The 21,668-nt window shown below is 42.0% G+C and overlaps 1 protein-coding gene across 3 annotated transcripts in view; it reads left to right on the top strand.

Moving 5' to 3' along the window:
* Window positions 1-1,220: 1,220 nt before the first annotated feature.
* The window catches only part of LOC138963071 (uncharacterized), a 29,620-nt gene continuing 9,172 nt past the window's right edge, over window positions 1,221-21,668 (top strand). For 2 of the 3 annotated variants that reach the window (XM_070335074.1, XM_070335073.1), the window contains exons 1-8: window positions 1,221-1,324; window positions 6,306-6,669; window positions 8,522-8,585; window positions 9,156-9,317; window positions 11,108-11,217; window positions 11,870-12,204; window positions 18,270-18,347; window positions 21,553-21,668. The exon at window positions 21,553-21,668 is cut by the window's right edge and continues 132 nt beyond it. In XM_070335074.1, the coding sequence (XP_070191175.1) occupies window positions 6,599-6,669; window positions 8,522-8,585; window positions 9,156-9,317; window positions 11,108-11,217; window positions 11,870-12,204; window positions 18,270-18,347; window positions 21,553-21,668 (936 nt within the window). In that variant the 5' untranslated portion in view covers window positions 1,221-1,324; window positions 6,306-6,598. The remainder of the gene's footprint in view (window positions 1,325-6,305; window positions 6,670-8,521; window positions 8,586-9,155; window positions 9,318-11,107; window positions 11,218-11,869; window positions 12,205-18,269; window positions 18,348-21,552) is intronic. The other variant, XM_070335075.1, reaches the window with a different exon arrangement.

Below are 21,668 nucleotides of genomic sequence, written 5' to 3'. Positions count from 1 at the left end.
GGATATTTACTCAAAGACAAATAGACAGACGTACCACCAGCTTCATAACCAGAGCTGGACTCCAAGTGTAACCTAGGCGAACGACAAAAAGAAGAACAGACAGACGCTATCACACTATAAGAACATGAGTACAAATAAAAATATTAAAAATTAATGAAAGATTATCAGTATGTACACATTTAAAATAAAACATTAACTTCCCGGCATTTACATGATACTGATACGAGTTCATTTTCTTAGAAAATGTTTAAACTCATCCTTCATGACTTTGAACATAATTAGCATAGAGAATAACCACACACACACAAAACAACAATGAAATACAAAAAGTTTATAGTAAATAATTAAGCATGAAAAATAATCAGTGTATGCATGCGTTCATTATCCTCGCTAAATTCTTACTTCTCTAAGACTTTGTTTCACTGATTTATGAAGCTCTCAAATCGGAGACTGATGTTAGGCACACAAAAAAAAGTTGTATGTTTCTGGTCACCCGACCCTACCTAGTTTTTTCCCGCCGACCCTAGACTTTTTTTATTTTTATTGCATTTGTAAAAAAAAAAGCAACAACAAAAAAAGCGTCAAAACGAAAGTAACAGACGGCAGACGACACAAGGGGGATAACCCCGCATCCCTTTTGTCTTATTTGTTTTGTAATGTGTTGTCTTTCTCTTTGTATATTAAGTCCAGTCTCTTTGCGTCACTGTATAGTTATTTTCTACCCTGACCAACAAAAAAACAAAAAAAACAAAAATAAATCCCTACCTACCTACCCTATTTTTTGTAGCCATGTTACCAGAAACATACAACTTTTTTTGTTTTGCCTTAGCTACCATGAAATTGTATGCACTGTTCAAAAAGCGGGTTTTCATTTTTGCATACATGTATAAATATAAGTCGAAGTTTTTGTGGTAACTGTGATATTATCAGCAGAGTGTATCACCTCCTAATTATGATCCTAGAGCCGGAGGATCGTGAAAAAACTGTCTCGGCGTAATGCTGAACTACGCATACCCGTCTGCAGATGGTGTGCATCCATCAACAACAATACATTTTCCAAATCGCTAGCTCAGCCCCTCTGCGGCAGCATGTGCCCGCACGTGCACCCACCCTCCCCAACCAAGTATGACAAAAATGCATATTAATGAGTTGACCCCACCACGCCCCTTGGGCAGCAAATAATGACACCTCCCTGTAAGGTAAAGAGATATGCACTTCCGGGGTCATCTTGGGGTATTTCTGACCGTTACACTCAATTTTGTGAAAGGATTTTCGACATATTAACCAACAATGTAGCGATTTTAAAGCACCAGGAATCCCAGATGTAAGTAGATATATTCCACTTCTTTTCATTTACCTTACACCTGAATGTATATTGGCACCAGTGTATCTGTAAGTTGGTTGCAAATTCGATCAATTACCAATCGAGAGAGTGAGGTCGATATTTGGGCGCCCTCAATCGGGGTCAGCATTATATTTGGCCTGTCTTTGCGCTTCTTTTAGAGGCGACTTTAATCAGAGATGGGGATTTAAGCCATCGGAATGGAACCGGCGGTGACGCAACTGGTGTTTTTAAGCGTGGGAAAATGTCGTTGACCCCGTCGGAGTCTGACAGCGAGCGCTGGCAGCGAAGAGCTGATACTGTCAAGGTGTGAGCTGCATGCCGTGCCACTCGTACTTTGCTGCATGCAGCAACACTGCTGCACGCACGCACAATAGGCCAGCTCGGCCTTTCTTCAGGAATGTGCATGCACTTTGCAAATCCTTTATTCCACCTCCTAAGAATGCGGCCGCAAGAGAAGTAAATGAATTTGGGTCAACCTTCGCGAAAATTGGCTCCTTTCCCTGGGCAGCTTTGTCAGTGTCACAGTGGCAGTGACAGCCAATGGCGCTGATGCAGGCAACACAGCCAGCACACAACACGTTGGTCTGAAGGTTGTGTCTTTGGAATTGGTCTGTGATCCATTCAGTCATGAGAGGTTCATTGAATAGTTTGTTCTGAAGTGGCTTGGTGTACAAAATCCTCTCTTGGGAGTATTTGTTCTCATTCATGTGTAAAACAGTGATGATGAACAAGAGAACCCTGAGAAGGGTAGGATTGGTTGTGTCACCAGACAAGGCATTGTTGTTATTGTGTTTGAAACAACAGAATTGTTGGCAAATTATACCATTTTTGATGAGCTGAGAGTATCTCTTGTTGATTGTATGTGAATTTGTTTAATTCATGGGCATTTCTGCACCTGCCAACAGAGAAAAGGAAACTCTACACTACTACTACTACTGCTGTTACACCCCTACTAGTACATGTACTACAGTCTGATTGTGATCAGGAACTTTCGTTACTTTTAGTAGCACTAGCAGTAACATACCAATATGAATCTATGATGTGGATCGAGTTATAATAACATTGAGTGCCATAGTATACATTTTCATCTAGATACATATCACTAGATGAATACCCGCTTCGCCGGGTACGGCTTCGCCGGGAAGAAGTAGAGCCGAATACCCGGCTTTGCCAGGGACCCGAGCCGGCGCACTGTACGAAGGAAGGGAGATAAACGCGCAAAACACTGGAGAAGATAAGGAAGAGTAATACCCGGCTTTGCCGGGACAGTGACCTTCTAAAATTTGTAACGGGAATATGGATTGAGCGTTGTGTTCTAAAAATAGTAACGGGAATATGGATTGACGCCACACGAAGGAAGGGAGATAAACGCAAAACACTGGAGAAGATAAGGAAGAGTTACTGGGAATGGATCTGGGAAGATGAACAGAAAAACCAAAATCGGTTCAGCGCTGCGCGCTGAGAGCACATGTTGAAAATTCTCATCGACCAGGTTGTGTCCGGGGTCTACCTAAATATGCCCACCAAATTTGAAGCAGATCCATCGAGAACTTTGGCCGTGCATCGCGAACACACACACACACAGACACAAGTCGTATATATAGATATATAGATATATAGATATATATATATTATACTAGAATGAATACCCGCTTCGCCGGGTAGCTGGCTTCGCCGGGAAGAAGTACTTAGAGCCGTACGCCGGCTTCGCCGGGTCCGAACAATGGACCCGCCAAGCTTAGGTCCCTCCCAGATTCGTGGAATGGGAACAGCACGAAAATGATTCAGTGGCCATAATGCCATTCCTGACCATATCGAGTCCCATCCTTGTCGACGAATGTAACCGTGTTAATCACCTTTGGAGGCGAACTCCACTCAAACAGGACTGAGCAAGTTATGGCTTCTCAAAGGAAGGCCAGTACATAAAATTACGTTAAAATTAATATTAAAAGTCCTACGGTTTTGAGCCATTAAGGACTTGAGTGTTTGTCCGCTTTCAAAAAGAGGAAAGAAAGAAACAAAAAATAAGGAGAGGAGGGCAGGGGGTGGGGTTGAGTTGATAATGCTCTGTGGAATTTGTTAAAATGAAAAGTAGTTAAGATGTTTCTTGGTAAGAATTATAAGTCTGTATTCTATATCTTGAATAACGGGCTTGTAATATTATTTTTTTATTTTATTTCAAATCGAGTTAAAAAGTGGAACCTTTCAGGATCACCAATAAAACCAAATAGATGAGCAAGTAAGAGGAACACGAACAATAAATCTCAAAACTTTTTACAAATAAAAGGATTAAGATGTAAGCCACGAAGGCCGTGGTAATAAAAACAATATGTACAGTTTGGCGACTAGTGGGCCTTGGGTGAGGATATGTTGTCTAGAAGGTAGTCGCTGGAATCAGGAGGGATGGCGGGAGCCACTCGACCTCAAACTGAAACACGCTGATGTGATAATCTGGGCTTAGTTAATTACACAAAAGCCGCCAGACCACATCACAAACAGAACTGAAGAATGCACAGGTGTTGCTTACATAGAGACACACACACTCACACACACACACACAAAAACACAGAGAAGCCGTATCTATAGAGAGATAGATGACAGTGTATTTTTCGCGTGGCTATAAATTGATTCGACCTTTGCACTTTTACAGTGAGGATAATTTACGGGTCCAATTTACGTTCTGTACACTGCGTTGACCTTCTAAAAATAGTAACAGTAACAGAACGCCGGGAATATCCGAAGACGCTCAGCGCAGTGGACAGCGCAGTGACATTCTAAAAATAGTAGTAACTTACAACTGAACGGGAAAGCCACACGAAGGAAGGGAGATAAACGCCAAACACTGGAGAAGATAAGGAAGAGTTACTTATAATGGTGAAATGAACACAAAACCCAAAATCAGTTCAGCGCTGCGCGCTGAGAGCACGTGTTGAAATATCTCATCGATGATATTGTGTCCGGGGTGTAGCTGAATACGGTGTCCAAATTTGAAAAAGATCCACCGAGAACTTTGGCGTTGTGATGTGGTGTAGCGGCTATGGTGTGTCGGTATGGGGGCCCGGGTAGCTGAGATGGAACCAAAATAGCTGAGGTGGAACCAAAATCGGTTCCGCGCTGCGCGCTAAGAGCACGTGTTGAAATATCTCATCGATGAGGTTGTGTCCGGGGTCTCTCTGAATAAGCCCACCAAATTTGAAGCAGATCCATCGAGAACCTTGGCCGCGCATCGCGCACAGACAGACAGACACACAGACACACAGACACAAGTCGTATATATAGATATATATATTATATACTATGAGATGTTATGACCCTCTCAAATGGAATAGTTCACATATTCTTGGAAGATGTGTTGCTATGAGTATCACATGTAAGCTGCTGTTGATTTTTGAATAAGCTACACAAGTTCTGAGACCATTTCTGAGTAGCACACATATTAATGTATTTTGGTTTGCAGTAAATTATGAAAACAATGAGTAAATGTTGTTATTTACTCAACATCAATCGAAAATCAACGTACATGTATGTATGTAGTTTGGGTAAGACAGTCGCCAAGATGGAAGATATTCGAGCCAGGGCATAATATATGGTGCATTAGTTTTATGTTTATATTATAAGCTGTATTGCGACAAGATTGGTCAATATAAAAAAAGTCTATTATCTTTTTAAACAGTTATACCTGGTAAATTGACTCAGTTGTCACTGTCAGTGCAGCTAACAACAACAGTAGAACATGTATTGCAACTATGGTACCTGGCTATAGACATGCAATGATGCATGTCTCATGGCGACATTATTCTCCTGTGATGTCAGATCACTCAGTCAAGTATGACAGCAGTGGCAGTTACAGGTCTACATTTATACTGAGTTGCTTCATTTGTATTCATCATTTTATACATGTGTGAGATGTATTACCAACAAGATGATAACCCGCTTCGCCGGGTACCCGCTTCGCCGGGAAGAAGTAGAGCCGAATACCAGGCTGCGCCTGGGAAGCCGGGTGTACGCCGGCTTTGCCGGCGCACGAAGGAAGGGAGATCTAAAAATAGTAACGTGCAGTGACCTTCTTAAAATAGTAACGGGAATATGGATTGACGCCACACGAAGGAAGGGAGATAAACGCGCAAAACAAAACACTGGAGAAAATAAGGAAGAGTTACTGGGAATGGATGTAGTGGATCTACAGAAAAACCAAAATCGGTTCAGCGCTGCGCGCTGAGAGCACGTGTTGAAATATCTCATCGATGAGGTTGTGTCCGGGGTGTAGCTGAATACGGTCTCCAAATTTGAAAAAGATCGACCGAGAACTTTGGCCGTGCATCGCGAACAGACACACAGACACACAGACACACAGACACACAGACAGACATTAGTCGTATATAGATACCAGCATGTAGCATTAGCAAACTACAGTATTTTGTGTTATTTTGTCTTTGTGCGGTATTATGAGTAGACATAAAGATCAAGCTGCTAGGTTACTGGTTAGGCCTAAAAAAAAATAGGTGTGGTTACGGTAACCCGACCTACCCTATTTTTAGGGGCCGACCCTATAACTTTTTGTTACATTTGTAAAAAAAAACCCACAAAAACCAAGAAAACGAGTGCAGAAAACGCAATGAAAGCGAAAGCGCCCGAGTCGCACACTTATTTCCATGTCAAGTAGGTTTAATTTGTACACATTAGAAAAAAAAGTTTAAAAAAAAAAGTGATTGCCTACCTTCCTACCCTATTTTTTGGGCTATGTTACCGTAACCACACCTATTTTTTTTTTTTGGCCTTACAACAAACAACATGGAAAATACTTGTGCTGAATGTAGAAGAAAAAGTGTAACTGTAAATTGGTACACATGTAAGCCATTTCCATTGTGTTACATACAAATAAAAAGATATTTACAATCTGTCCTGTTGAAAAACGTTGCAATGCGTAAACTCTACCTTTTGTTCTTCTGTTTCGTTTCAGACGGTTGCTGCGTTTGAGAGCTGAGCTGGACTGACAGAGGAGAGAAGGGAATGTGTGGACCTCCTTTTGTGACCGGACAATGATTGCCATGGATCCGAACCCCTTCACCTCTAATAACCCCAGTGACCTTGACATTGAAAGTGCAAGCTGCAGTGCAGTAAAGTGGCGCTCTCAGCGGGTGTGCACGTGAGACTCGGTGCGGATTCAAGTGTGGCGGGCTCCGGGAAGAGGAGGCCGCACGTTTTTGTAGGCGGAGTTGAATGTAGTGTGGTGGTTCTTTCTGTCGGGCGGCCATGTTTCGTAATGTCTTTGGTGGATGTGTGTCTGACCGCAGCGCCCGTGCTGATGCCTTCCGCTCCTTCAAGTAAGTCATCTTTGTTTCTTCTTCACTTGGTATCCTTTTCAAAAGGCTTTTGTGAGTGCAGTTTTCTGTTATAATAAAATAGTATTGTACACAAAGGGTTGGCACTAGCACTAGCAGCAAACAAAAACAACATTTTTGGCATAGAAACTATCACATATATATATATACAGGCGAACCTGTCTATAACGACCACCGAAGGGTTTGACAAAAAGTGGTTGTTGTAGACGCGTGGTCGCTATGGAAAGGTAAATTATAAAGAAGAGAAACTTGTCTGGGATCATTGGGATGGTCGTTGTGGGCAGATGGTCGCTTTAGAGAGGTGGTCCCAAGGGCAGGTTCGACTGTTTTTGGCTCACGCAAGTGTAGCCTATGCGATGCTAAACTTTGTCTGTCTGTGCGTGTGTATGTGTGTGTGTGATAGAAACTTTAACATTTGACTGAACACCGAAATACTAATTTTACCTGGTTATTATCCAAGCAACAGCTTCAAAGTATTGAAGCAATGATCAACATTTCGTCGGCACATATGTAGTTAAAGTGTGTATCCAAAGAAAACGGGTGGTGGGGGGTTTTGGGGGGGTAAAAACAGCTGACTGGTTTGTGTCCTGTATGGTATGTAGACCAGGTCAGGGGTCAAGGTTAGGTCAGATCGCGTGAAGGATTGTGGTATAGATACAGTTATCACCGAGCTGCAGTTCGCCGATTCGGAGAACACGATTTCACATTGTTCGGTTTCGTAGCTCCAGAAAAATAGATAAAGAAGATACCAAAGGAGATTTCCTACAGGTTAATCTGCACAGCGTGTTTCCAGTGTCTGCGCGAGGAAGCGCTGTCAAAAGCGCAGTGTCGATCTGGCCATCTGGCAGTCGTGTCCCCGTAAGTACTAAAAAGTTGGCCACAGACAGACAGATCTAGATCTAGTGTCTCGCACTCTTGCACCGTATCACTTATGCTTACTGTTTCTTTCTTTCTTTATTTGGTGTTTAACGTCGTTTTCAACCGTTCAAGGTTATATCGCGACGGTATGCTTACTGTGTGTGTGTATGTGTGACGGAGTGATTGAGTTTGTGTTACTGTTTGTCGATTTCTTACGTGAGCCGTGAAGGCTTCGCCTCTTGTTTTTAAAGAGTTAGGTTTGAAGAAGTAAAACACGAGTCTGGGGAACATGTAAATTAAATAATGGTTACAAATTAATGCTTGTCCGGTAAAGCACTCTCTTTGCCAAACGAAAAATGTAAACATAAAAAAGAAAAGCGATTAATTAAAACGCCTTCAAGCGGAAAAAATTGCGGCATTCTAGTATGATCATCCAGCTTATAGTTCTTCACAGTGTACCAGTGTTTAGGCTACAAGAAACATTTCTAGTGGCAACAATATCCCTTTAACTGTTACGTTATGACTTCATTGACTTCTGACTATGTGCACTTGGTCATCCATCCTCTCAACAGCATCCCAGTATGCCAGTAAACACTTCTCAGGTTTTGTCCTTTGCATCTGTTGCTTACACTGTTCACTTACAAGTTTCATTCATTCACTGAAGTTTCATTGAAATGTGTGAAAACTCTTGACCAATGATCGCGCTAGGTGTTTTGTAAATCACTTTAATCAGTAATTCCCAAAAGCTAGGAAGAATAGATCCCTTAAAAACCGATCACTTGGTCACAGCTATCAGTCATTCCTTTAATTTGATTCAGAAAAACTCACGAGTCACATGCAAAATTGCAAATGAAACTGGTAAGACTGACAGAGTTGATGATTTCTTTTCTAGTATTTACCAGTAGAACAAAATGGTATACCACATGAAATGTTAACTATGCTTAATCTTTCTGTTTTGTCTTGTGTTTGTTTTCAGGCTCAAATTTGGAGTTCCAATCAATTCTGCCCTAAAGCATGGCCTTCTTCCTGCTCCTCTGGTAGTAAGTAAACAACTTTTATTCAAATAAAAATCTGTTTTTGTTGAAATGTGAGAAGGTAAATAAGTAAATGAGGCGCCAAAATGAAGAAGTACAGAATAGTCCTTGTTAAGTGATGCTGTGTACTTGCTAGTTAATATTTTAGTTGCTTGCTTGTTCTTCTGGGACGATTGAGGTTAATAAACTGTTAGCTAGTGTTCAAAATGCTGCATGAGCTTGGGCTAGGCTAAAAGCAACTTGGGTGAAATACACTTTTTCCAATGCTGGAGTAGACAGGCCTTGAATGAGTGCACACTGTCAAACACTACATTTTCTGTAGTTTTTCCTGCCCAGAACTATTCTCTGCGGAAAAAAAAAAGCCACAAGCGGTCAGGGGTGTTGAGTGGGTAACAACTGTCAGAGCCAGTTCAAGTTATTAGAAAAAAGAAAGAAACAAAACTTTAGAGTGTTGAATCGGAATAGTAGCAGCATTTACTATTTAGTGACAGAGGTCTCGATACTAGAATTTAGTAGAAATAATGACAATCTTGTACTGATATCTGGACATGCAGTTGTCTTCTGTTTGCCTTGCAGGACATTTTAGTCTACATTGCCAAAGAGGGAGTGGCGACTGCAGATGTCTTCCGTCGCCCTGGCAACCCCAATGACATCCGGCGGATCGTCAAGCGTCTGTCGGAAGGGAAGCAGGTCATCTACACAAACTACAGCTTCTACACTCTGGCCTCTGTGGTCAAGGTCAGTTGACAAGTTAAGATCATTTGAGAAGAATCGGGTAAATCTGTTCTGTTCTCAGACACCTGCTGCAGAAAGCACTGAGGCTGACATTAAAACTCTTAACGTCCTGTACCGCGCGGTTCCGCTTGACGTCAATAATCCTGAACCGCGCGGTACCGCGCGTTCTCTGCTAGTGTCATTAAACAAGAGTTACCAGCCTTCCGATGCTCTCCTGCATTGGAAAACAGCTTTAGTCCTTCGATGCACATGGCATGGCTGCCGGTCGTTTTTTCTCAGGACTTTTGAATGTGATTTCGATTTTTGTGGACGGATTTTGTTCGGATTTTTTGTGTTAGCTTTCAAAATTCAACATGGAGACGAGTGATAGTGATAGTGACACGTCTTTTCACGGGTTTGAGGTAAGAAATGTGGAGAATGACTTCGATGGTGGTGATGATGATAGTGGACAGAGTGATCTATGGTAAAAAAAAATATCAAGTAAATCCATCCATAAACAATAAAAATATGATTTTTTTATTGAACACACCCAAATTTTGTCTCTTTTTCCCAAATCCTTATAGGATTTGCACTGGGACATGCAAAAAACCTTACAGGACGTTAAGAGTTAATTCCGAAAAGAAAAGCTGAAAGAAGTGTGATGTGGTTTGGCAGAGACTTCTTTCGCAACGCTAAAAACCTTACCGTCATATGAACGGAGCTATCAAACTTTTGGGGGTTTAATTAAAGTGGCACTAAGGACGAATCAGAATTGCCGAAACTGATGTGACCATTTTGGCAAATTTTCTGAAGAAAATGACGGGCGCAGTGGCGTGGTGGTAAGACATCGGCCTCTTAATCGGGAGGTCGTGAGTTCGAATCCCGGTCGCTGCCGCCTGGTGGGTTAAGAGTGGAGATTTTTTCGATCTCCCAGGTCAACTTGTGTTCAGACCTGCTTAGTGACTTAACCCCCTTCGTGTGTACAAGCAAGCACAAGACCCAGTGCGCACGGAAAAGATCCTGTAACCCATGTCAGAGTTCGGTGGGTTATAGAAACACAAAAATACCCAGCATGCCTCCCCCGAAATACGCGTATGCTGCCTGAATGGCAGGGTAAAAACGGTCATACACGTAAAAATCCACTCGTGCTAAAAACATGAGTGAACGTGGGAGTCTAAGCCCATGAACGAAGAAGAAGAAGCTGAAAAAAATAAATCCAGCAACATCCCTGTACAGTAACTTTACTGTTAAATGTTTTGAAGGACATGACGCATGGTTGATGTCTGTTCTTCCCATAACTGCTTCTTAGGAGCAAGAGAGCTCCATAAAGGCAAGACAACTGTGAGACGTACATAGCTTGCCTTAAGTGTGTACATTTAGAGATAACAAACTGCCAGCATGACACTGTGATATATCGATCAAGAACAGACAAACGAATGAGCGCTTCTGTGGTGATAACACGACAACTCCTGTGATCTTGCCGCGAGGTTCCGCCTGTTACCATTGTATTTTTACCGTATAAAATGCACGACTTGCACACGAACTGTTACCAAAGCGACATGCTATTTGGGACCTATGCACGTTTTTTTCCTTTCTCGTGTGATCTTGCCGCGAGGTTGCGCCTGTTACTAGCCGAAAGAAAGAAGGGGCATAACCTCACCAGAACCGCCCATTCAAGAACCAAAATGTTGTGGACTGACTGTGCTACAGGCGTGATGTCCTCATGTGTTTTCCTATTATGAAAATGCATCGCATCAGTGCTGATGGCGATCAAGGCCGATGGACAGAAATAATCACTTTATTTTGTGTTTCAGAAATTCCTGCTGAAAACACCAGGGGGTGTGCTGACGGAAGACGGGGAGGAGGTGTTACTGCATGTGTTGACGCTCGGCCACAGAATGGACCAATGCCAGGCTGTCAATACGTGAGTCGAAAGCTCTTATAAGTTATATATTTATATGAAGTTGTTACTGTTTGTTCCCCTGAAAGTGGCTTATGGCTGCCTGTATGGCGGGTTAAAAACGGTCATACACGTAATGAGTGAACGTGGGAGTTTCAGCCCATGAACAAAGAAGAAGTAGTAGAAGAGTTACTGTTGGTATATTTGCATATATATATGAACCTCTCTTGTATGCTTAGTTGTTAGGGAACGTTTGTTTTTCAACTTCGTGCAACAAGTATTTTGTTGCATTAAAACTCTATGCCAACCATGACTCCTTACTCTCTTATTTGGTGTAGGTAGAAATAGAATGAGTCTATTTAAATTGTTACTCTCAGAGCTACAGTAGACTCCCCCCCCCGACCCCCTGTTTTAAGACTTCCCCCCTTTTATGACCCTGTTTTTTAAGACTTTCTGTTCATAACCTCTGTACCTTTTCTCCCTTTAAGGCCTGTTTTTTAAGACTTTCAAATCTGTTCATAACCTCTGTACCTTTTCTCCCTTTAAGGCCTGTTTTTTAAGACTTTCAAATCTGTTCATAACCTCTGGCTCTGTACCTTTTCTCCCTTTAAGGCCTGATTTTCTCACATTTGTGTAATATAAAGTGCTGAAGTGATTCTCCCTGTATCTTCAACAGTTTCATCGAGTCACTGCCTGTCGCGCATCAGCAGCTTCTAGCATTGCTGTTCGGCACGTGGTTCCGCATCGTCACCTACGCAGAGATCAACTTCATGTCAGTTGAGGCTTTGTCACGCTCAGTGGCAGGCTCCATGTTTCACACGTGCGCTGAAGACCCGGCCAAAGTCGAGAAGGCATCTCGCATTCTGCAGCTGCTCATTGATAACTTTGGCGTGGCAGCCATGTTCGGGCGGCAAAACATCCAGTTCTTTGCCGAGACCACTCACACAGGGATCCATATACGTGAGTTCATCCGCTACCAGTACCAGTACCCTTCAGAAGATACCATTCCACGTGAGTGTGCTACCTGTGGGCCGACTTGTTGTCTGTGGGCTGTTCAGTGTGTGTTCTCCTTGCCCTTGTGTGCTTCTCTTTTCTCCACTTTCCTTGTGGTCATGTTGCCTTTCATTTTGAATGTGTGCACAAATTTTCGACGTCACTGTATTTGTTTTCGTTTTAACTCACTTACAGACCTGGGAACCCATACGATTTCGCCGTATTTTGTACGCATGATTGTCGAGAATACGCTCAGTACGGTCAGTGGGAAAAAAATACGACGAGAAAAATTCCTAGACTACTTTTCTTCACAAGCCCATCCTGAAGCCGATCCAGTATTTTGGCACATGATTACGTCACTATAGTAGCGGCCGTCGAAAAAAATATAATCGGATCGTGTCAATCAATCAAAACAACCAGGCAAACGAAAGTACGGTATTTGGCGAAATCGGCTCCGAGAATAAACAAGTGAAACAAAGAAGAAAAGTGAAAAAGTTTGAAGAAAAATATCACACACACACACACACACACAATTTGTAACCAACACACACATGTAGTCCCTCCCGGAATGTGCAGATTCATCACCATGCTGATGTTGGCTACCTATCACTAAGAAGAAGAAGAAAAAGAATTAGCTTTTTTTGGATGATTTACGACTTTTGCGCACATTTCGAGCAGACGAAAACACAACATGGCGGCTCTCGCTCCTCCAACTATCGCGAGACACAAAAAAACGAAATCTCGCGCGCGCGAGATCCTGATACATCCGGTGTTTCTCTGTCACGATGACTTGTTGACAAACGAAGATTCGCGAAAGAAAGAGAAAAGCGCCGAGTCTTGAGTATAGAGCTAATAAAGTACCGGTAACCGCTAATCGAGCGAAATGAAAATCCGCGGCGACTTCCATTAGGTGAATGCTATTCAAGTTTAGGTAACGTTTTAGCCGCATCTTTTTATAAGCCGCAATGCGATTTTTTTTTAAAAGTCGCGGCTTGTAGTCCGTCAAATACGGTACAGTTTGTGTCAGTAAAAATTGAAAAAAGCATTTGTTTTAAATGTATAGGTAAACTTAATTAACGGTGTGACGGACGCGCATGAGGCATGTTTTAATCATGGATGTGCAAACGCTGTGTGGAGTACGCTCATTTTTTTGAAAATACACCAAGTTTGTTTGAGAATACTCAAAGTGCAAAACAGGGGTTCCCAGGTCTGCACTTAAGTTTGATAGCTTATGTATCTTGGAGGTTACTTTTGTTTTGATGTTGTCTGTTGTAACTTTTTCTTGTCAAAGATATTGATAACCTTCTGGAGGGTGATTCTGGACAGTTTTTTTGACTCACCTGAGTAATTAGTGAGTCTTAGTGATGAGCAGTGTCCATTTGTATGGGCAGCCGGCCGACTGTATGTGAAAAACAAACTGCAAACGTTGAGGTTATCTCCTATGCTTTTGAAGCTAGAGCTTTTGAAACGTTACACACTTCTAGGGTTCGATGATCTCCTGACATGACCCCCGTTTGGTTGACCCTCGTCATATTTGAAGGTCTGGTGGGGTCATGATTAACAGCTATTGTGTTTTCAGCGTAGCAATAGGGTCCGATATTTAGACGAGACAACAATAATGCCGACGAGTCGAAGACGAGTCACATTATACTTGTTCGAGTTTAGATATCGGACCCTATTGTGCAGGAAGTGTTTCCTCTCTCAGATATGAAAGGGGAACCACCTCTCATAGCTAAAACTGGGTCAATGACCCCTGGGAAGAAGGTCAGTGTCTATAAACAAGGCCACCTAGCTATCACAATGGACCTGCCTTTGATCTCCCCGCACACGCAGATCGGAAAATTCTTTTTTCTGGCAGCCAGGAACCAATCCCAAACCTTTTCATTTACGTCAGAGTATGTTGTCTTCTGCCGCTTTGATCGCATTCGATCGGCATTGTCACCACTTTCCCACCTTTTCAGAATGTTTTCTTTGTCTTGGATAATTCTTTGAATTTGCGATTTTCCAACATCAAGACTTTTTGCAATTGCGATGGCAGTTTCTCCCTTTTTGTGTCTGTTCACAACATTCACTCGATTTTCGAGAGTTAAATATTTTATTTGTAGACGCCATGTCGATCTCCACTGCTTCTGTCCAAAGACTGTCTATTCTGACTGAGTTGAACGGTGTATGTTGGTCACGTGAGTTTGTTTTCTCGATGATTGGTTTTGATGTTTACTCAGCCCACCCAACCATCACACCTTTCAGCGGTTTAGTGCCTTTGCTTACGCGAGACGGTTATAACCGGTTTGTCAGTGATGCGTTACGCTGACTGAGAGTCTGGGCTTTGTCTGACAAAGTCGTAACACAAGCTGTTAGGTCGGTCCCTAGACGTTAGAGCGGGGTGGTCGCTACACTGGTGACAACTATATAAGGAAACACATCGGTTAAAAAAAAAGGGTCGTTGTGGTGGGGTAGTCGTTAGAGAGGGGGGTCCTTGTGAGGGGTTCCACTGTACAACAAAAAGAAGTTTGAGTTTTTTTAATTTTGAACAAGACTACTTATGAAGAAGACCAAAACACAACATCAACGGAAAACTAGAAACAACTGAAGAACTAGGATGCAACAAGGGGAGGAGAAGAGAACAGCTAATCCGTACAACGCGAACAGACGGCAGCGAATTTTTCAGTTTGGTGAATGGCATTTATACTTGTCTCGTCATGAAGCGAATTTTTCAACCTCAGTTATAAACGACTACATGAATGTTAGTGCCATGGGTTGAACATCAATACTTCAGAGGGGAATTGGGGTATTTAGTGTGGAGTTGCGAGATAAGAAAAGCCGAACGCGAAAGTTTGTGTCAGTCGGCAACTTAGCTCACACAGGCACACAAAAACGGCTGTTCCGTTTTACTCCCCTGTTTGTACATCTTTCGACTTTGGGCATTTTGTGGTGTTTAGGGACAGAAAATAATTGGTTTAGTCCTGTTTCATCAGGAAGTTAGCAGAAAAGGGTATGCTATCGACATTTGTAAAGCTGAAAAACATTCCCGAGAAGAATTTCAAGTTGTCAGTGTGTGCTGTTGTCGATTGAAACATCGTGTGGTACAGATGGGTAAACCGGAACCATGCGTCTTTGTTATTGTCAATATGCTTTTGGATATTGGCAAAAATGGCCGACTTCCATAGCATTATGCTTTGATGATCGGAAGAGACCATCCAATCACAGCCCCCGAATTCCCCCACGTGTCCATCAGAATAGCTATATTGGGTCATGAAAAGTGAACGGAATGGTTTCCTTGGATATTTTTTAAGCTAAATTTATGACATTTTGCACACTTCTCAGATTTGATGACCTCCCAAGATGTCCCAAGTATGGTTGACCCTCATCAAACTTGGGGGTCACAGGGGGTCATGTTTTTTATGCTGAACATGACCCCCTGTGACCCCCAAATTGGTGAGGGTCACAGGGGGTCATGTTCTGCATCAAAAATTGTAAATTTGTCACTTTCTTCAATGTCTATGGAGCTAGAGCAGCAAATAGTCTCTTTCTGATTCATGTGTGTTATAGTTATAGTTATAGCTATAGTTATAGCAAAGGTGAGTCGTATAAGCGTTTGCTTTTCTAGTTTCAGTTTACTGCAGAACTGTTTTGTACATCCTCGGTGATGCCCCTGAACTCTTTTAAAACTGCTGTGCTAGATTTGTCCACATGCTTCTTTAAGCAGACTGCAGTTTCATCAAATTAAAAGTTGTCCTGCTTGTGTTCCTGTTGCTTTTGCAACAAGTGTAAAAAGCAGTGCTATGGCCATCAGCAGTAGTGCTATGCAGAATCATTTAACACAGTAGTTTCTCATTTTTCATATCACAGTGCACCACTCATTTCACAGCCTAAAATTAAAAATTAAAATTCTGTTGCATCTCACTCTCACTCTCAGCATATTTTGAGAGTATGGGACATTTGGAAAAGGTGTACTTCTTTTCTTGCAATGACAACATTGATATATTATATTATTTGGGGAATATTTGGAAATTTGCTGTGTCGTTATATTCAAAGAACACAAGTTGATTTCTCTGCAAGTTCTTTGTTTAGATGTGTTTACGGATTTTTCTTGCGTCCTAAATTCCAGACATGGGATTCTTCTGTAAATTTATGGAATTCCGTAAATTTTTAGGCTCCAGGGATCATTCTTGAGATTTGTGCAAATCCGCTGAGAAAATGTTGGGGTATATGTAGGTATAGACCCAAGTTTTTCGGCCGGTCCGCTGATCGCGACGCTCCATTCCATACTATTCTTGAACGGTTGGTTCCTAAAACGGTCAGACTGTTGCTGGTCGATCCGTATGGGAACGCGCTCTTTGTCTCCTACAGTCACCGTTTCAACGTAGCTATCGGGGATTCAGTATAAGCATACCGTATGAGAATGATTCGGCGCCATTTTTACATCGCTTCGAGCCACCTGCCAAAATGATGAGGAAGCTAAAGCGAGACAAAACTGTTCTAGCCCGGGAAATTGACCAGCAGAAGTACAAGAAAAATCTCTGGAGATTCGACTGGCTCGATGAAGTTGTATCATTGAGCTGGAAATACGAGAAAGGCCAGAAGACACAAAACGTGAAACTGAAAGTTGGCGATGCTTTTGCTAAAATCAACTTGCCGGGAAAAGCTCAGTGCACTTTGTGCAACGATGTTAATGTTATCAACTACGGTTCCAATGGAAAGACTGCCCTCAAAAGCCACTTGAATAGCAACAAGCACCTGACTATCCTGAAAACCCAGTCGGGTAATCAGTCACTGGGGTCATTTGGCACCGACATGGTAAGAACATTGAAACCACACCGTCACACGCCACCACCACCCCCCCCCACCCCCCGCCTCTCTCTCTCTCTCTCTCTCTCTCTCTCTCTCTCTCTCTCTCTCTCTCTCTCTCTCTCTCTCTCTCTCTCTCTCTCTCTCTCTCTCTCTCTCTCTCTCTCTCTTTCTCCTCCTTATTTTGAGTCTTAGCGTAAAATTAATTTGAGAAACATGGGAAGGAAGAGAAAGGGGGGGGGGGGGGGGGGGGGGGGCTATGATTAAGCTGAAATATGCATTTCAGGGCCATTTTTGTGTGTCTAAAACACTAAAAACCTTCAGTTTCTGGGGGCTTTGCCCCCAGACCCCGACCAGGGGCGTCGCCCCTGGACCCTACTGGGGGCCTTCTGCGGCCCCCAGACCCCCACCTTCTTTTTCCTTAATTATCACTTTTTCTGAATCCCATGTCTGAAATTCTGAATATGTAATTTTGCTTTTCATGCATGTTTGAAATTTTATTTCAAAAGTTAATAATTTTGAGTTTTTACCAAATGAGTTATTCTTTGGGATACAATTATTTTTGAGTCACTTGAGAAAAAGTGACTCTATGTAATCGGTCAGTGTTAGTCTGTCCGGCCGTCCGTAGACACCACCTTAACGTTGGACTTTTCTCGGAAACTATCAAAGCGATCGGGCTCATATTTTGTTTAGTCGTGACCTCCAATGACCTCTACACTTTAACGATGGTTTCGTTGACCTTTGACCTTTTTCAAGGTCACAGGTCAGCGTCAAAGGAAAAATTAGACATTTTATATCTTTGACAAAGTTCATCGGATGTGATTGAAACTTTGTAGGATTATTCTTTACATCAAAGTATTTACATCTGTAGCCTTTTACGAACGTTATCAGAAAAACAAGGGAGATAACTAGCCTTTTCTGTTCGGCAACACACAACTTAACGTTGGGCTTTTCTCGGAAACTATAAAAGTGACCGGGCTCAAATTTTATGTGAACGTGACTCATTGTGTTGTGAATAGCAATTTCTTCCTGTCCATCTGATGCCTCATATAATATTCAGAACTGCGAAAGTGACTCGATCGAGCGTTTGCTCTTCTTGTTTTAGAATGAAACAGTAAGAGTATGAGAATATGACACATTGTTCACTGAGTTAATGTTACCCTGCGTGTTTCCCCCATGTAGTTACTAACCACTTTTCTGTCACCAAGTCACCCTCCTCCCACGGAACATTGTAGAAAGCAATGTGTGTTGTCTGTGTGGCATGATTCATTGTAGCCATGGCAACTGTTCTGTAGGTTCCTATGCCTTGCGCTGGTTTGCAGCGATTCTGCATCTGGAAGGGAAAAAATGGGGGTTTGACCCCATTCGTGATGGTAAGACTCAAAGGCCCTTTGCACCGCCAGGGTTCATGATAACTGACATATATCTATCTACGGTCCAGTTCTCTGTTTAAACTAGCTGACTTGTTTTCACGCTTTGCTTGTTTGATTTTCATCACATGTGATCGCATTGCCGTGTCATGCTTGGTCCTCATTCACTGCTGGTTTGCATTAACCCCCCTTTTAAGTCCCTCCTCCCCAACCCCCCTCCAATCTTGTTTTAAATCCTGGCTTTTTCAGATTTTCTGTTCATAAGTGACATAACATCAGTAATTTTCTCTATGAAGAATCCCTTTTTATCTAAGACCTGTTTTAAAAAAAAGATTTTGGGGGGATCTTAAAAGGGGCTTCGGCTTTACTTGGTGCTTTAATTGCTGTGCCAGAGTGCTTGTTTTGCTGCTTCATTTTCATCTCTTCTGAGCGAGTCTCATGCTTGTTGCTTTGCTTCTTGTCATTTTCATTCCTGTCTCTTATCGTCTTAAGCTTGGATGTTGTGGGTATATTTGTCTTGCTGTGTGTTGCACTCCGTTCCTCAGGGTCAGGCGGGCATAGTTATAGTTTGCATTGTGTTTGTTTCGGGTAAGTTGGATTCTTGTCGAAAAGAAAAGAGTTGGTTAGAGACTTGATTACAGTAATCTGCTGATTTCCTTGAGCTTAAATATTAACTTAATTAAGTCCAGGGATGAGAATGATTTTTGTGTTCAGAGCATCTGGTAAGGTAAACTCAATGGTGGAAGTGTTGTGCAAAATGTCTCAGCTTTGGGGTTTGGGTTTGATTCTGGTAGAAAAGAGTTGGTCAGAGACTTTATTGCAGTAATCTTCTGATTTCCTTGAGCTTGAATATTGGGTCCAAGACATGATCAGGGATGAGAATGAGTTTTGTGTTCAAAGCATCTGGTAAGGTAAACTCAATGGTGGAAGTGTTGTGCAAAATGTCTCAGCTTTGGGGTTTGGGTACAGCTGCTCTGGTCTGTGATTATTGCATGACCCTGATCAAAGGCTGCTGAAAAAGATAAACACTTTTATCTTTCCAGTCAGTGTCTAGGGTGTATGCATCTTCTTTTTTTGGGTCATGCAAGGCACAGGGTGTAGGCCTGTTTCTTGTATTTGGGTTTAAGTTTAGATTACACTCACGTACACTTCTGAGTTTATTTTTCATCCAGCGCACAGGCAGTGCACCTATTAAAGACACAAATGTGCAGTCTTTGCAACTAAATGCATTATCCAGCAAGACTGACATTCTTAATTCTTTCAGAGTTGTGGGATTAATGGTGCAGCCATTTGTAATGAAGTGGACTAATATGATAAACCAACGAGTGTATACACCATATTCTCTTCACTTAAAAGCCTCATGTATGGCTCTTTTGTACTAAGACTTGGTTAGAACTATAGAATGTGTACAGTATACATAGATATATAATGCATCTGATAGTTTCAGGTTTCTTTCCTCTTTGAAATTGTTGGTTTTTCTCTGCCTCCTGGTCTTGTTCAACTCCTGATACATGTTCTTCTTCTCAGGTTAAGCTCATGGGTGAAAGTAGCCCGTCAATTGACTGAAATCCGTCAATCTGAAAATAAGTCTGACGGAAATTCCGTCAATCCGCAATTTTGAAGAAATTTTTTTTTTTTTTAAACCAAACGAAACTACTTGCGGAACGCGTTTTCGAACTGCTATAGTGAACCGGTTGCAGTTTGCCCGGAAACGGAAGCGCTTTTGCCCGTGCTCGCGGTAAACCCCGTAGGTGAGGTTTCTTCGCTTTTTGATTCGCTCTGCATCACGATAAAAAAAAAAAAGTTCTCTCGCGTTTTGGCAGGCATTACGAAGTGGTGACACGATTTCTGCGACAAAGATGCCAGTTTTGACGGAAAACGCATGGACAGATTTTATTGATGCTGGTCTAGCCAACAAATGGCGATGGGACTGGTTGGAGTTCATGAAACTAAAACTGTGTGATAAGTTTGGTGCTTGAAACTCAAGTGCTTTTCCTTGAGAACTTTGCACTATAAGAGATGCTACTGCTTAGTTGCTACTTTGTGCAGTGCTACATCATGCTGTTTGCATGTGTGACATTCTGTTTCATCATTTCGTTCAATGCCTGTCTGGCAATGTAATATTTCGAACTTTTATTTCAGTTGTTCAGTTGTTTCTATTTCATGTAGTATGGCTGTTGTCAATGTTAATTGTTATCAATTGTGTCGTTGTGTTGGAAGATGCAAGTGTGAAAGGATACACAAGAAAAATGATTACTTCTGTGAATTGTTTTGATTTTGTTTACCGTTTTTACCATATTAGAATCTGAAGGTATTTTTTTGACCTGCATGATAGTGTATTTTTTTGCCAGGAAAGGCCACAAAATCACAATGAATAATGCAAACATTCGTTTTCGGCCGGGGGGCATTGCCCCCCTGGACCCCCTAACGGGGCCCTGCCCCGTACCCCGCCAGGGCCTGGGCGGCCCCTGGACCCCTGCCTCAAAAATTTTCAGTCAATTTGATTTTCCTAGGTTTCACCCATGTAAGCTTTCTGCTGCTTTTCTGTTCATTCGCTATTGCTTTGGAAGTTAGAAATGACATTTGATGCTTCCGTTGCCTTTATATGCTCCGTCAAGCTACTCTTAGATTTATTTTCATCATAACAATAATATAGCATACTATGGCATATTTGCTTTCATTTTTATTTTATTTTATTTTTTTTTTTTTTTTTTCGTGTTTTTTTTTTCCCCTTTCTGTTTTCATACAGGCATACAGTTCCATAAATACAGATTTTGGTGTTGTTTGTTTGATGAAGCTAAAAAGACAAATCCAAATTAAGAGTTTAATTTTTCAGTGAATTACAAGCCTTCGGAGATAACCATCAGTTTTATATATTTTATTAGGACTCTAAAGTTAAGACAAGTGTTAGTCATTGTGTGTAAGAATTAAGATGAGCATGACCTCATCAACCTGAAGATTACTGTTGCTCTTTTCATCGGATGACTGATGTCAGCCAAGTCTGAGGAGGACTGTATTTGACCAAAACAATTTTTTGTCTGAAGGCAGGTGGCACTGGATCTGGCATGTGGAAACAATTTACTTCAATATTTTCCTTTGTGCTGGACCACTGCGGCAACTTTTCCAGGTCAACAAATATAAAACAAGGCTGTAATTGAGACTGTCCAAGATGGTAACTAACACACCTTGTGTTGTTTCTCTTTAACAGCAGTGTCTCCAGACTTAATCGAGATGACCAGAATGGAGGGGGACAGCGACCGGGAGGCTTGCGGGATGTACAGCGACGAGGGAGGGGTTGGAGGGGACAGCCCAGAGTTGTCTCCC

Source organism: Littorina saxatilis, linkage group LG3 (assembly GCF_037325665.1).
Source record: "Littorina saxatilis isolate snail1 linkage group LG3, US_GU_Lsax_2.0, whole genome shotgun sequence".
NCBI lineage: Eukaryota > Metazoa > Mollusca > Gastropoda > Littorinimorpha > Littorinidae > Littorina > Littorina saxatilis.
The sequence above is the reverse complement of the archived record's forward strand: the minus strand, read 5'-3'. Positions and strand labels throughout refer to the sequence as shown.